Source organism: Pseudochaenichthys georgianus, chromosome 4 (genome assembly GCF_902827115.2).
Source record: "Pseudochaenichthys georgianus chromosome 4, fPseGeo1.2, whole genome shotgun sequence".
Classification (NCBI taxonomy): Eukaryota; Metazoa; Chordata; class Actinopteri; order Perciformes; family Channichthyidae; genus Pseudochaenichthys; species Pseudochaenichthys georgianus.
The window spans coordinates 45,436,255-45,452,472 of NC_047506.1; the positions used below are offsets into that span (position 1 = coordinate 45,436,255).

Consider the following 16,218-nt stretch of genomic DNA (forward strand, 5'->3'; position numbering starts at 1 on the left):
GAGCATGTGTGTGAAGAAGCAGGAAAATAAAAGAGGAACTCACCTTGTGGTATAACCGGCAAGAGAGAAAGCCTTTGAGCTCCAGACTGTTTCAGAGATAATCCTTGATAATCCATGATATGGCGTTTCATCACGGCAGTATCTGCCGGTAGAATCTCCCACATGAGCCGGCATCACCACCCCTCTTATGTATACATTTTTTTTAAAGCTGTATACCCAAAATCAGCACTTTTGAAACAGGAAGTGAAATAGATAAATAAGGCTAGAATGGGTGATCTGTTTGGTATTTTGAGCAAAACACTTCATAGACATGTTTTTTATATATTTGTATATACCTATGCTATTGCCTAAAAATAGCATGATAGGTGACCTCTAAAAAAAATGTGTCCCGGGGGAGCATGCCCCAGGACCCCACTAGAGTATGTGAGGTCTACCCCCAAATAAAGCAGGTTAAAATAATTAAACTGCATACATTTTCTTTTAGTAAACACTGAAAACGGGTCCCACAGACCCAAACAGCACACAAAGGTAATAAGCATAATATTAAAATGTGCTAAATATATACACTGCAAAAGCTCTCATCCTAAAAAAGGTTGGAGACCCCTAGTCTAGATTATTATTTTTAAGAGCGGTTTAATGACTGCAGTTTTCAGGGCCTGTGGAAATATGTAAGAGATCCGAGGCCATGCAATGAAAAACATCTTTGAAAAAGCCTGTTGGAATAATATCAAGGCAGCATGAGGAGGATTTCAGATGTTGTATAATGTCTTCTAGGTTTTTATCATTAATCTGATGGAATTGTGTCATGGTGTTTGAATTGATTTTAAGTGGACACACATTCGCTATACCTGATGCAGAGGCACTGACTGCTTGGCTGATTTTCTGAATTTTGTCAGTGAAGAAGGAGGCAAAATCATTGCAGGCCCTGGTGGATAGAAATTCTGGAGCTACTGACACTGGGGGGTTTGTTAGTCGACAGTAGGCACGTGCGTTGTTTTTGGCAATGATGTCAGAGAAGAAAGACTGTCGTGCATTTTTCAATTCCAAATTGAAAATGTGTTTGAATGGGTGTTCAATAGCAGTGTGTATATATGTCCTGCCTGAGCTGGTTGTTGTATTGGTATATTGGTGTATGTGCATTGAGTTTCACTGGATACTGTATGGTATGCTTTAACTGCTCTTTCTCCTGTCCTACCTTGGCTGGTCAGGGTGTTGTAGCTGATGATGGAGATTCCGAGGCTTTGGCCGTCATTCTTGGTTAAGGGAACCTCATGGATTTCATACCCCTCCAGGTTAGGCTGTAACACAAACATAGAGTCCATATACAGTATATATTTGGGATTGCACTGTCTCCTAAGACAGCAGCAATTAGATCACAAACAAAATAAAATCTGCTTTTGTGTCTTTGTCCAGCACAAAGTTCTCCTCTGAAATAATTGTACAACTTCAAACTTAACTTAACTGAAAGTGTTCCTACGTGATGGTTCTTTGGACTGCTCACCGTCTTGCTGAGCCGGCGTTGGGGGGGTATGCCAGGGGGGCATGGGGGTAAGGAGGAGACCGGGGCCGAGGCAGGAGGGGGTGGAGGAGGCGAGGCTGTTGACCTTTGACCCTGTGGATCCCTGGAGATGAGCAACGTCACATGACTCCCACAGCCCTGCAGCACGTTGACGACCTGGTCACTTGTGAGGCCGCTAGTGGGCGTCGCCCCGATGCGCAGGATGTGGTCACCTGTGCGGAGACGCCCATCCTGATTGGAGGAGAATGGGGCATTAGAGCCAATCAAAAAGAAACACCGGATTGGGTTTTGTCCTACCTTTATTTTAAAGATTCTGAAGATTCAAAGGCTTTTTTAGTCATATGCACAATAGTGACAGTAGAGTGCTGGCCCATACTCCTCCAACAATGCAACATAGGGCAACATATAACAAAAAACAATGTAAAATAGACAGTGTAAGAGAATGTTGCAAGTGACCAATGTGCAAGTTAGTGCAGAAAAACATAAACTACATACATGCAACATAGAATAAGATTAAGAAAAGATAACAGAAAATAACAGAATACAATCTAATAAAAACAATACTGTAGAGTGGAATACAACTGTACACACATGGCTATTATTTTCCTATCATTTGAATTTTAAAACAGTAATTTAAAAACATTCCTTCTATAGTTCAGTGTACAAACTGAAATGTGATGTGAGCTTGAACAATTAAATAATAAATAATACAATAAGAGAGCAAACATTAAAATAAAAAGCAGAGGGTACGGCTAAATGGAATGGAAAAGGAAGATCAGGTAGAAAAGCCAAAGCAGAGTGGAAATGATCTGATCAAATTACGGTATTCAGTGAAAACAAAAAAACTGATAAATATAAGCAAGTATAAAACAATTATTAGGAAATAACAAGGACAGGGAAAAGAGGAAAGAAGATGATTACAAATTAAGTGCAAATCAATTTTTATTTGAAAATGCAATTCATAGGCAGTTTGTTGAACAGCCGAGTGATTCAACAAGTCTTAGCTTTTTCTATTTTCTTGCAGAGAAATTCATCTTGTCCAATTGATCTAAATGATGTAATGAATCCACTTACATGGCGATAATTCCTCCCTGAGCCCTGCTGTCTGTTCTGATGCACTGCTTGTCTTTTAAACTGTTATTTATGCAGAAAACGTCCACCGAGCTTTAATCTGTGCTTCAGCAGCACCGGTCAGCTGATCCACTGAGGCAGCTGGATGTTTCAACACTCAGTCAACAATCATCCCACGTCTATTCAGATTCCCCTGTTGTTTAATATTACCCCTGACACCAAGGTATTATACAGCAATGATATGAATATGATATATTACTCATCAGCTGAGCTCACCTTGGCAGCCACGCTGTTGGGGATGAGCGTCCGGACCACCACCCCGGCCGTCCTCCCGCCCACGATGCCGAAGCCCAATCCGGATCCATCGTTCACAAGCTGGATTTCCTCCATGTGGCCCCACTGATCCTTCAGCATAATGATGGGCACACAGACTTTCATTTACAGGTGTTTGATTGATTTGATGATAATTTTTTAAGTTGTTGTTTTATGTCAGTGACACTGGGACAGTGTCTATTTCCTGGGTTTTTTGGGTCTATTCCGTCCTAAGTATTGTATCACCTTATGACTGTTGAAAATAAAAGCTACAGAACATAAAAGGAAATCTGACCGACCTATAATAAATATGTAGGTTATATACCAGTGTTGCCCCAAAGCAGTATATTTTAAGATTCTGAATCAAATCTGCAATTGAAGTGTAATAAATATAATTATATTATTAAATCTATTTAACATTTTTCTTGGAAGTGTCTTTCCAAAAATGTCTCTCAAAGGTTTCCCTGCTTGTTCTAAATATTTTTTCATAAAGAAGACAAATAGAAACTTTATTTTTTTTTAAATCACAATAATGCTACATTATGCCAAAATTGCTGCTCTGTATCTCTGTAAAGCTTTCATTCAGTGCTGCTTTGCTGTGTTCTTTTGCTCCCTGTTTATAGCATGCGTTGCTGTATTACATTCAAGTCAAAAACCTCAAATCTACACAATGAAAGTTAATAAGCTGCATTTCCGGAATCAGTGAATTTGATTCAAAGCATTTAATAATAATAATAATAGCTTTGATTTATATAGCGCCTTTCAAGGGACCCAAGATCACTTTACAAGTAATAGGGCAAAAACAAACATAACAAAACAAACGTCAGACAGACAAAACAACAGATCGATTTAGGGGCCGAAAGCCTTGGCAAACAGATGGGACTTGAGGGCCCTTTTGAAGGCGTCAGGTGTGGGGATGTTGCGAATCTCCGCAGGGAGAGCGTTCCAGAGGGTGGGGGCTGCCACACTGAAGGCTCTGTCCCCGAAGGTTCGCAGTTTGGTGCGGGGGGTGGTAAGCAGGCCAGAGTCTGAGGACCGCAGGTTCCGGGGTGGGGCTTGTGGGTGAAGGATGTCCGATAGGTACTGGGGGGCAAGGGCATGGAGGGACTTGTAGGTAAGGAGGAGGACTTTGTAGGTGATGCGGGACTTGACTGGCAACCAGTGGAGGTGGATGAGGGTGGGAGTGATGTGCTGCCACGGCTTTGTGTGCGTGAGTACCCTAGCAGCACAGTTTTGGACATACTGGAGCCTGTCCAGGGTTTTGTTGGGAATCCCGAACCACCAAGCGGGTGGTGACAAACGCATGCACCAGGGTTTCGGCAACCGACTCCGAGAGTGACGGTCGGAGTCTGGCAATGTTCCTCAGGTGGTAAAAGGCCGATTTGGTTACAGACTTGACGTGGGAATGGAAGGAAAGGGTGGAGTCAAGGATGACACCCAGGTTGCGGGCTTCAGGGGATGGGTAGATGGAGCAGCCGTCAACCTCAAGGACGAAGTCAACAACCTTCTGGAGCAGGGCCTTGGGTGCCACAACCATGAGCTCTGTTTTATTGCTGTTCAGCTTAAGATAGTTGGAAGACATCCATGTTTTGATGTCATGCAGGCAGTTGATGAGAGACTGAGGGGGAGCTGGGAGGATGGAGTGGTGCTGAGATACAATTGGGTATCATCAGCGTAGCAGTGGAAATTGAGTCCATGATGTCGGATGATCTGGCCGAGGGGGAGCATGTAAATGGTGAACAGGAGGGGGCCAAGCACAGAGCCCTGGGGTACACCGTGGTGGACTGGGGCCGGGGGTGAGTTTGAGCCACTGATGGAGACAAACTCTTTCCTGTTGTGGAGGTAGGATGTCAACCAGGACAGCACTGTGCTAGTGACACCTAGGAGGTCTGAGAGGCGGGTGAGGAGGATGTTGTGAGAGATGGTGTCAAATGCTGCAGAGAGGTCTAGGAGGATGAGGATGCTGAGGCGGCCAGAGTCAGCAGCAATGAGGAGATCGTTATCGTTACTTTTGGTTACAGCAGAAGGCAGAACATTTTGATCAGTTGATTTATTTTATCGAGTCTGTGCAGTCGAATCACATTTATAAACAAATAAAAAGTTACTCTCCTTATCAATACATTTTTTTTTAAATGTGTTAAACTCAAAAAATGCTGTTGTGTTTATTTCTCGTTTTTCTGATGTTTATTAGCTGTCAGTCCCTTTTCAATCAAACCTATACGCTACCGTTTTCTAGACTTAACAGGAATGTTATGGTAGTCAAAAAATAAATATAACCTTCAGCTGTTAACATCTGTATGCCTATATTACATTACATTACATTACATGACATGTCACTTGTTAGACGCTTTTATCCAAAGCGACTTACATACTCAATACTGTGGACAATCCCCACAGGAGCAATTTGGGGTGAAGTGTCTCAGGGACACAACGACTTGCTGACTGCAGTGGGGTTTGAACCTGTGACCCCCTGACCCCAACACCAAGGCACAACCCACTGCACCACACGGCTCCCGTTCTATATAAAATATCTTTCTTATTTTGCGCAGATTAGGATTAAATGTTTGCACAGAAATGTTCGTTTAGAGCGTGTTTCATAACAAACACAAACAACGTTTCATATGGTCAGCTATTGCTGCTTGTTAAGCTAGAAACGATGCAGACTTGCTGTTGGAGGGTTTAATAAATAGTTTTCACCTCCCACTAGTTGTTTTAGAATCACCCTTAATATTGACGGCCCTACAGGCAAAAGCACAAACGAGAAGGAAGTGGGGACGGTGTAGGTGTCGGTGTGGAGCAGGGCCTCACAGAGCTGCTGGCCGACTATCTGTCGTCAGGTGAAAGGTCTTTAAAGTGAACCCCAGGAGGTAATTACCAGCTCTCTGATAGCAGCTGCTGATCAATGAGGCTGCAGAACATACCTGCACACACTAACACACACACGGTCAGCTCTCTTATTACAGCTCTCATCTGATAGAGGAGATCTTCTTCTGTTTGATGTAACAAACCTCCTCCTCAGCTGATCCCAGGACGCTGGAAGAGGCTCTTTGCCTGGTAAAGGCGAATCACACTGAATGTGTTCAATGTTCTCCTCTCCAACAGAACGTCACTCTTTTCACACGAGGCACTCGGTTACTGCTGGTCGACACTGAAGTAAAGTGTTGAGTTCCTTCTGGTTCTGCAATGAACACAAAGATGGAAACCACTTTTGCGTCCCTGATATTTCTTTGTTTATTATATCTTCTATATAAACACAAGTTGTGAAAAATAACCAATACATGTGATTAAGTTGACCAAAATGTCCTTGTAGTTGAAATGTAACTTCCAGACAGAAAACCCTCTGAAATGAGCTAGAGGTCTCCTGTTCTCACAATATAGTTTAATTATTTTGTGCATGTCCCCTCGCGGACAAGTATTGAGAATTCAGCCAACATTAGTTGTATTAGTTTTTGTGCGGTGCTTTTCCTACAATGAAGAGTCAATATGTTTACTCTGAGAAAGTCCTGTTCTGGTGGGATGCTTTTGGTGGTCTGTCTTCCACAAGAATAATTAAAGGCAAAATGACAATGATATATTGTTTTGTTTTTTTTATGGCCCAGGTTTTAGGTTTTTATAATAAGTGAATAGATATTAAGAGATTTTAGGAAGACAATTCTGAAAAAAAAACACTGCAGACGGAACAGTTTCCACAGCATAGAGTATGAACAAATGTCAAGTATTGGAAGCTGACATCAGATCTCACTGTCCGACTCATCATCTTGCTGACTCTTTTTTGATCATTTTGACTTTATTCTCAACTAATTCCAGACTGTATTTTTATTTAAACAGAAGTTTTTGGCAATTGGCCCCTTAATGATAGAGCAGGGGTCCCCAACACGTCGAGCCCTCAATAACTAGCTCTCCCAAAATGTAGAAATACACACAAAAAAAAGAAAATGTAACTAAAAGAATCTACCCTATGCATAAACAAAACCTCAATCATAGCGAACTATTTCTACTTACTACAACTCTATATATATCTAACACCCCTCCTCCCCCACAATGAATATCGACCAATCACGTTCTTGCTTGATTTGCAGGACCAGTGTTGCAGTCGGGAAGAAAAGCAATGTGGAGCGGCAGATCATCGCTTCATAAGGAGTGTGACCTTTCCTTCTGGCAGAATCTACACAACACATCAGCCTCATTGAACAGCCTATCATGCCAGCCTGTACAACACATACAACACAGCCAGAGCTTTACTCTGTGTGTGTTGCAACTTGCACTTATTGCACTTGACTCACACGGCGTAATTTACACTGGGGCCGTTCGATCGGAGCATCCCTAATTATTATTTTTTAACGCAAGCCGTCATCGCCACGGAGGAGCACACAGCCTCTGTGAGCGAGTGAGACAGAGAGAGAGAAAGAGAGCACACCTTTATCTATTTAATATAGATAAAGTAAGAAATCATTCCAATGTGTACTATAGGACATTAAAAATAACAAAAAACAGTTTAAAAGGGGAGTGATTAGTCAAATATGCATACATAAAAAGAAAGAATACTATAGGTAACATAAGATAAGAATAAACCAGTTTAAATGATTTGTTATTGGTTGTGATCATATTCTAAAGATGTGGATTATTGAAAAGTATACAGCTCCCTTTCATATGAGTGTTGAGAGCTGTATCCATAAATTAAGTGTGCTCAAAGTGCACCAGATTGATGCATTTCACTTCAACATTTAAAAAAAAAAACTCTTCCCAGGGGTGCATGCCCCCGGACCCCCCAAGAGGAGGTGAGGTCCACCCCCAAATAAAGCAGGTTAAAATAATTAAATTGAATACATGTTCTTTTAGTAAACACTGAAAACGGGTCCCACAGACCCAAACAGCACACACAAGTTAAAGGTCAGCATATCATAATGTTCAAATGTGCTAAATATATAAACTGCAAAAAACAAAAAAAGGAGTAAAAGTAGCCCCCGACTTGTTTTATTTTTTGAAAGTAGCTCTCATCCTAAAAAAGGTTGGAGACCCCTGTGATAGAGTATACCCCAGAACAAGGTCAATATTCTTTCTGCTTTAAAATGTAATCAGTGATGCTTGTTGGGGAAAAGGCCTGTACAGAAAGACTCCATTTTCATATTTGACAAAACCTTTGTTTGGCAAGAGGCGGGTAATGTGAGTTAATAAACTTTCTCCAGTTGTTCTTTAGTTCATTTCCTCCGCTGAGGCACTTTTAAAAAGCCCCCTTCAGCTTTCTTTAATTGCACAATCTGTTATCTTTTATCTGTTATTTCTGCTACTTGTCAATTTAAGGAGGGCCATAAATAAAATTGAAAGTGCATTTGCCGACACGCTGTCCTAATCGATGATGGGAACATTTGCCCAGGTTTGAATACCAGCTCCAGAATCTGAATCTTTGAGCTGAATTGTTAGCCATGCAAGAAGAATAGCAATAAAACCCTGGGCAGAGTTGTGTTTTGTATGCTTGCGGCTCCATTCAACGTGACCTAAATAGAAGCTGGACATGAATAAAACAAAAGTGGTAGATCTGAGGCCTGGTATGCAGGACGTGGCCCCGGATCCAATGAGCAAGCAGGCGGAGGAGGGTAACAAACAAGAGGGGCAGTGTAATTCTGTGTGATAATGACCCGACAATGGAGCAGGGCAGAATCATTACGGCTAGGCTAACCTAGCTCACATTAAGAGTCCATGTCTGCTCCCGTTTGTCATCACATAGTTTATTTTCTTTTGGTTATTGAAATGTCAAAGTTCTTAAACATTTGCATATCCTCTGCGCATTTACTCCAAAAAAAATCAGGTGCATGTACATTAACAGTTTCTCTAATCTGGAGTATCTTGTAACAGAAAATAACTTACTTTAATACTATCATTGTGTGATTATTATTTGCTAATGTATCTCTATTTACTGGCTTTCTTTTAGTTGCTAAGCTTGGGAAATGTCCTTAGATTTGTTGCAGTGTTGTTAGTTACACACGGTGCACCAACAGTATGACCTTCAGTTGAACTGAGAAAATCCTGCATACTGCTGGTGAATTTGCACCAGCAGTATGCAGGATTTTGGTAGACCAAAATCTAAGCAAACTTATACACAAACTCAAAACATCTGTCATATTACAACGCAGGGCTAACTCAAAGGCACACATAACTTGATACAGTCTATTATTTTAGTGCCTGTTTTTGTCAACCTCCTTATTATGCTAACTGATCTCTATCCTGTAGCCCTCATTGGACAGCTGTGTTTACTTTCCTTTACATGGCTAGTCGCATAGCATCATCCATGTGGACTCTGGTTTGTTCATGCTTTTTAGTTTTTTCTGATATGTGCTTTAATTCACTCACCTGGACCAGACCCAGCATGGTCTGGATCCATGCTGGGTCCATAGACTGCTCTGATCCTGACGTTTGAAAAGGGAGGCAGGGAAGCTAAATATTGCCCTGGTGTTGCTACATAGTTAGCCGTCTTGCTAAACCAGCTCCTTGAAAAAGAGCAGGTATACTGCCTTACTCTGTCCTTAGCTCCTGCTTATGTCAGGCTTATCAGGTCCGAACTCTTTTACTTTCAGCTTTCCCTCCAGTGTCCTCCTCTCAGAGAGTGTTTCTTTAACCTGTTTAGCCCTAAGTCTGTTTTTCAGGTCTCAGGCTCGAAAATGACATTCCCAGAACAAATGACCATATCTTCCCTTCTAAAAGGGTTAAATTAATAATCTTTTTTCTCAAAGTAATGATAAACCTGTGAGTTGGATGTAGAAAAGTCATAATCAATATAGATGTTTTTTATTTTAAAGAAAATTCAGATTGAACAAAGTAAAAAACTGTAAATTATAGTGTCCGTCCAAAAACAGTGAAAACTACCCTTGGATGATGGTAAGGTAGACTAAAAGCTTTAGGAATCCAAAGTAAAACATAATAAGTACCCTATATCAAGATTGATGCAAAACAAGTGACATTTGACCTTTTTAGAGAGGTTTAGCAAAAAAAACTCCACCTCTGAGGTGATTTGGGTGGAAATGGGGGTTTTACCGTTTCTCTGGAACCCATTGGTCGATTTTGGTGATTGACATTTCTTTCTGACCGTTAGAGCCAATAGAATCACACACAGTCTAAAACAAGAAGGTGTGGGCTTCGCGCACACAGTTTTGCACCAGAGTGAAGCTGTCTCTAGGTTTGACTTCAGGAAACGGAAAAGCAGGTTTATTGCTCATGGATTATCAGAAATCATTTCAAAGGGACACAGACACATTGGATTAACCTATGGATTAACTTCAGCAGCGTTTTTATCATTTTAATGCCATTGAAGACCACTTTTGACCAGACTACGACACAGGTGAGCCATGTTAGCGTTTTTAGCTACCTAGCGCCATATGTTTTGATGTCTGTTCTTGTTATTATCTCAAGAGAGTTCGTATGATTGAGTGATAATGAGGGTACCCTTTGATTTTGTTTCACCTCACGATGTGAAACGATGGGTTGAGATGTGCAGCAAAGATAAATAATAAGGTTTTGTGAGGGAATTTCAGTGCAGTCATCTGTTAGCATTTTTCGCTCGTTGCTAATTCAGAGGCTCAGCGTTAGCATTGTGGGGTTTTTAAAAAAAATTTAAATGGTCAGTTAGATGAGTTTCTTCCCGTTACATGGATATAAAACATTCATAGTTTATTAAATGAACATGCCCTCAGACACTGTTTCCTGCAAGATGTTGCGGCAGTGCCCCGGTACCGGGGTCTCTCGGGCTTAACAGGTGATTAAACATAATTTTCCTTCACCATATTCGCTATCTAGTTTTGTTTACACTCCGTCTCCGTCTAACTGTCTCTCACTCAAACGTCAATCAATCACTCTGGCGCTCCTTCTGCCCCCTAGTTGTTGGCAGTGTCAAAAGCTGCTTTGGGCGCAGTTTGGTGCGCCCTGAGCTGCTCCTATCTGTTGCATTGAAGAGGTGCGGACTGCGCATGCACCACTTCTAACGAGAGTCAATGGACAAAGATGTCTGCGCCCCAAGCAGGAAACACGTGGCTTATCAGTAACTTTAGACAAACTAAAACAATTATTTATGGTTATTTTATCGTAGATTATACATTTAACTGACACCAACTATATGTATAAAATTTAAATATTTTTTAATGACAATCTACACTGAACAAAAATATAAATGCAACACTTTTGTTTTTGCTCCCATTTTTCATGAGATGAACTCAAAGATCTAAAACATTTTCTATATACACAAAATAACCATTTCTCTCAAATATTGTTCACAAATCTGAAAAAATCTGTGATAGTGAGCACTTCTCCTTTGCCGAGATAATCCATCCCACCTCACAGGTGTGGCATATCAAGATGCTGATTAAACGGCATGATTATTGCACAGGTGTGCCTAACCCCTAGTTTCCACCGGGTCTGTCGCGTGTTACGGCTGCGCCACGGTTTTGGTCCGGCCTCCTCCGGCATCATACCCTACCGGGTGCGTGTCACGCGCGTTTCAGAAGCATTACGGAAGCGGAGCGTCGTGCATGCCGGCTCGCAGTTCTTGTTGCTTTGGGCATATTTCCTGGACAGTAAGTAAGTAGGCTACGTAGTTAAATGGTTTATTTTTGTGTCTGTTTAAAATCGTGTTTATTGTTGTTATTTCCTATTTTGTTGTGTTGTAGACTACAGACATAATTAATAATAATTGTAATAGTCCAGTTAAAAACAACATGAATCAAAGATGGGTTGCTGTAATTTAGTGGTAAAAAAAAATGCATTCATCATCATAATTATTCTATATAATTTACACACAGTGCCTGTAAACCGAAGGAGAACGCTGGTGTTGTCCTTGTAAAAAAGATGTGTTGTGTCATATAAAATCAAGTGTTTTTCCACTTCCAATATAAAAACTTCGTCGTCCATTGTGCGTGTCGTTGTAGAGATGATGTAGTGATGTGAAGGGGGGTCTGCAAATTAGTTTATTTGGGGGGTGGGCCGGATACTGTCACCGTTCCACTTCCTGCCCGACATTACCTTACGGCTGCGTCGCGTCGAAAAATAGACTTCAATCCTATTTCGAGCGGAGCCTAGCGGCGAGACGCTTCTGGGACACTTCTGAGCCGTAACGCGGCGCGTCTGATGGAATAGCACCCATTGACTAGAGTGGCCGCGATCCTAGCGGACTCCGCGGCGCAGCCGCAACGCGCCCGTAACGCGCCCGTAACGCGCCGCAGATGAACCCGGTGGAAACTAGGGGTTAGGCTGGCCAGAATAAAAGGCCACTCCGAAACGTGCAGTTTTGCTTTATTAGGGGGGTCTGGGGGGTCCGAAAACCAGTCAGAATCTGGTGTGACCACCATTGGCCTCACGCAGTGCAACACATCTCCTTCGCATAGAGTTGATCAGGTTGTTGATTGTGGCCTGTGGAATGTTGGTCCACTCCTCTTCAATGGCTGTGCGAAGTTGCTGGATATTGACAGGAACTGGAACACGCTGTCGTATACGCCGATCCAGAGCATCCCAAACATGCTCAATGGGTGACATGTCCGGTGAGAATGCTGGCCATGCAAGAACTGGGATGTTTTCAGCCTCCAGGAATTGTGTACAGATCCTTGCAACATGGGCCGTGCATTATCATGCTGCAACATGAGGTGATGGTCGTGGATGAATGGCACAACAATGGGCCTCAGGATCTCGTCACGGTATCTCTGTGCATTCACAATGCCATCAATAAAATGCACCTGTGTTGTTGTCCATAACATACGCCTGCCCATACCATAACCCCACCACCACCATGGGCCACTCGATTCACAACATTGACATCAGAAAACCGCTCACCCACACGATGCCACACACGCTGTCTGCCATCTGCCCTGACCAGTGAAAACCGGGATTCATCCGTGAAGAGAACACCTCTCCAACGTGCCAGACGCCATCGAATGTGAGCATTTGCCCACTCAAGTCGGTTACGACGACGAACCGGAGTCAGGTCGAGACCCCGATGAGGAAGACGAGCATGCAGATGAGCTTCCCTGAGACGGTTTCTGACAGTTTGTGAAGAAATTCTTTGGTTATGCAAACCGATTGTTGCAGCAGCTGTCCGAGGGGCTGGTCTCAGACGATCTTGTCTTGGAGGTGAACATGCTGGATGTGGAGGTCCTGGGCTGGTGTGGTTACACGTGGTCTGTGGTTGTGAGGCTGGTTGGATGTACTGCCAAATTCTCTGAAACGCCTTTGGAGACGGCTTATGGTAGAGAAATGAACATTCAATTCACGGTCAACAGCTCTGGTGGATATTCCTGCTGTCAGCATGCCAACAATTGCACGCTCCCTCAAAACTTGCGACATCTGTGGCATTGTGCTGTATGATAAAACTGAACATTTCAGAGTGGCCTTTTATTGTGGCCAGCCTAAGGCACACCTGTGCAATAATCATGCTGTCTAATCAGCATCTTGATATGCCACACCTGTGAGGTGAGATGGATTATCTCGGCAAAGGAGAAGTGCTCACGATCACAGATTTTTTCAGATTTGTGAACAATATTTGAGAGAAATGGTTATTTTGTGTATTTAGAAAATGTTTTAGATCTTTGAGTTCATCTCATGAAAAATGGGAGCAAAAACAAAAGTGTTGCATTTATATTTTTGTTCAGTGTAGAATGTGGGAAGAGGTGGGGCTAGTTTTTTTTATCGAAACAAGGCTTCATGATATCCTCCACAACAGCTATATAAACACTACAAAACTGATTGACAATTTTAGCCAAGTCTGAAGGTCTCTAAACTGACTTTAGACACCCCTCCCCCACCCCCTTCATCCACTGTAACAATAATTGTATGCAAAATGCACCTGGTCTCCCATCCCTCTGGCCCCCTCCCCCCACGGGAACTCGACCTTTCACAAATAATATGTACAGTAACACTTGAACCCGAACACACACATGCACGTGCGCAATATGTGGTGTAATGTGTTTTGGGCCATACAATTAAATTACAACAGGATTGTATGGTTATGAATGCATTATAAGTTAGTTATGATGTAGTACAATATTGGATGATAGACAGACTCAAAAAACCCACACATGAATGCACAGCGATCCATGCACAGAAAGCGGTTTGCGTTTGCAGGTTCAGGGGATTTAAACGGAAAACAAATATGTGAGGATCAAAAATACATATATAAAACTGTGTTCTGTATTTGGATTGTATTTACATGTACAGTATATGAAACGGAACACATTTGTGTGTGCATTGAAAAACACAAGTGTGGATCCGGAAATACAAGTGTGAATCCTTTTGCGGATCATGCAATACAAGTTTGAATCCTTCTGTGTGCATGTGTGTATTATGAGACTGTTCTGAGCCCATACAGTCATCTGGCATTTTCAGGACCCATGTGAAGAAACACTCAGGGGACTAACAGAAGTTTCTGCAGCACATTAATAGAGTGGTGCAGGGATGATGTATTCACCCGGAAGTAAGCTGTGCATGGGTTCCCTCGACAAAAAAGCATTGGGATTTCTCGATAGGATTTTGGAAAATAGCTCGAAATAAGGACTGTGGAAAACAAACCTGTTTGATAAATGCACGTTTTGTTCAGCTGAATAATATCCACAAGTCTACCCTACATTTATAATTTTCTAATCATAAATAATAATAATAATAATAATAATAGCTTAGATTTATATAGCGGCTTTCATGGGACCCAAGGTCGCTTTACAAGGAAGAACAGGGCAAAACAAACATAACAAAACAAAAGGCAATCAGACAACCAGTCATACAGACAAAAACAACAAATAGATTAGGGACCAAAGGCCTTGGTGAACAGATGGGTCTTGAGGGCCCTTTTGAAGGCGTCAAGCGTGGGGATGTTGCGGATCTCCGCAGGGAGAGCGTTCCAGAGGGTGGGGGCTGCCACGCTGAAGGCTCTGTCCCCAAAGGTTCGCAGTTTGGTGCGGGGGGTGGTAAGCAGGCCAGAGTCTGAAGACCGCAGGTTCCGGGGTGGGGCATGTGGGTGAAGGATGTCCAATAGGTACTGGGGGGCATGGGCATGGAGGGACTTGTAGGTAAGGAGGAGGATTTTGAATGTTATGCGGGACTTGACCGGCAAACAGTGGAGGTGGATGAGGGTGGGAGTGATGTGCTGCCATGGCTTTGTATTTGTGAGTACCCTAGCAACACAGTTTTGGACATAGTGGAGCCTGTCCAGGGTTTTGTTGGGAACCCCAAACAGGAGACCATTGCAGTAGTCCAAGAGGGAGGTGACAAACGCATGGACTAGGGTTTCGGCAACCGACTCCGAGAGTGACGGTCGGAGTCTTACAATGTTCCTTAGATGGAACTGTTTTCCTGCTGTTTAGTTTGAGATAGTTGCATGACATCCATGCTTTGATGTCATGCAGGCAGTTGATGAGAGACTGAGGGGGGAGCTGGGAGGATGGAGTGGTGCTGAGATACAGTTGGGTATCATCAGCGTAACAGTGGAAATTGAGTCCATGATGTCGGATGATCTGGCCGAGGGGGAGCATGTAAATGGTGAACAGGAGGGGGCCAAGCACAGAGCCCTGAGGTACACCGTGGTGGACTGGGGCCGGAGGTGAATTAGAGCCATTGATGGAGACAAACTGTTTCCTGTTATGGAGGTAGGATGTGAACCAAGACAGCGCTGTGCCAGTGATACCTAGGAGGTCTGAAAGGCCGGTGAGGAGGATGTTGTGAGAGATGGTGTCAAACGCTGCAGAGAGGTCCAGGAGGATGAGGATGCTGAGGCGGCCAGAGTCAGCAGCAATGAGGAGATCGTTGGTGATCTTGATGAGGGCGGTCTCAGTGCTGTGTTGCTGTCTGAAGCCGGATTGGAAGGGCTCATAGAGCTCATGGTTGGACATGTATAGATGGAGTTGGCCGGCGACCACTCTTTCCAGAGTGTTGCTTAGGAAAGGAAGGTTGGAGATCGGCCGGTGGTTCTGGAGGTCGTCGGGGTCCAGGCCAGGTTTTTTGAGTATGGGGGTGACTGAAGCCATTTTGAAGCTGGTGGGGACTATACCAGGAGCCAGAGAAGCGTTGATGATGACCACCATGTAGGGACAGAGGGTGGGTAGGCAGTCCTTGACCAGGGCTGTGGGCATGGGGTCCAGGGAGCAGGTGGAGGTCTTGGCCGAACTGACCAGTTTGGCCACTTGGAGAGCATCCACAGGGGAGAAGGAGGAGAAATCTAATCGCCAGAAGCAAAATGCTAACGTTATGCTATAAACGAACTACAGCCGAGTACAGCAGGGTTGCACGACTTCAACGTCACGCCAACTTAAGATCGATATTCAAAAATACAGATTGAAAATTGTACAAGTTGA

The 16,218-nt window shown here is 43.1% G+C and overlaps 1 protein-coding gene across 1 annotated transcript in view; it reads right to left on the reverse strand.

The window, feature by feature from the left end:
* patj (PATJ crumbs cell polarity complex component) overlaps positions 1–16,218 on the reverse strand; it is a 112,354-nt gene that overhangs the window by 85,854 nt on the left and 10,282 nt on the right. The window contains exons 8-10 of the mRNA XM_071203041.1: positions 2,867–2,995; positions 1,478–1,750; positions 1,196–1,298 (exon numbers count right to left, since the gene is read on the reverse strand). Of these exons, the coding sequence (XP_071059142.1) occupies positions 1,196–1,298; positions 1,478–1,750; positions 2,867–2,995 (505 nt within the window). The remainder of the gene's footprint in view (positions 1–1,195; positions 1,299–1,477; positions 1,751–2,866; positions 2,996–16,218) is intronic.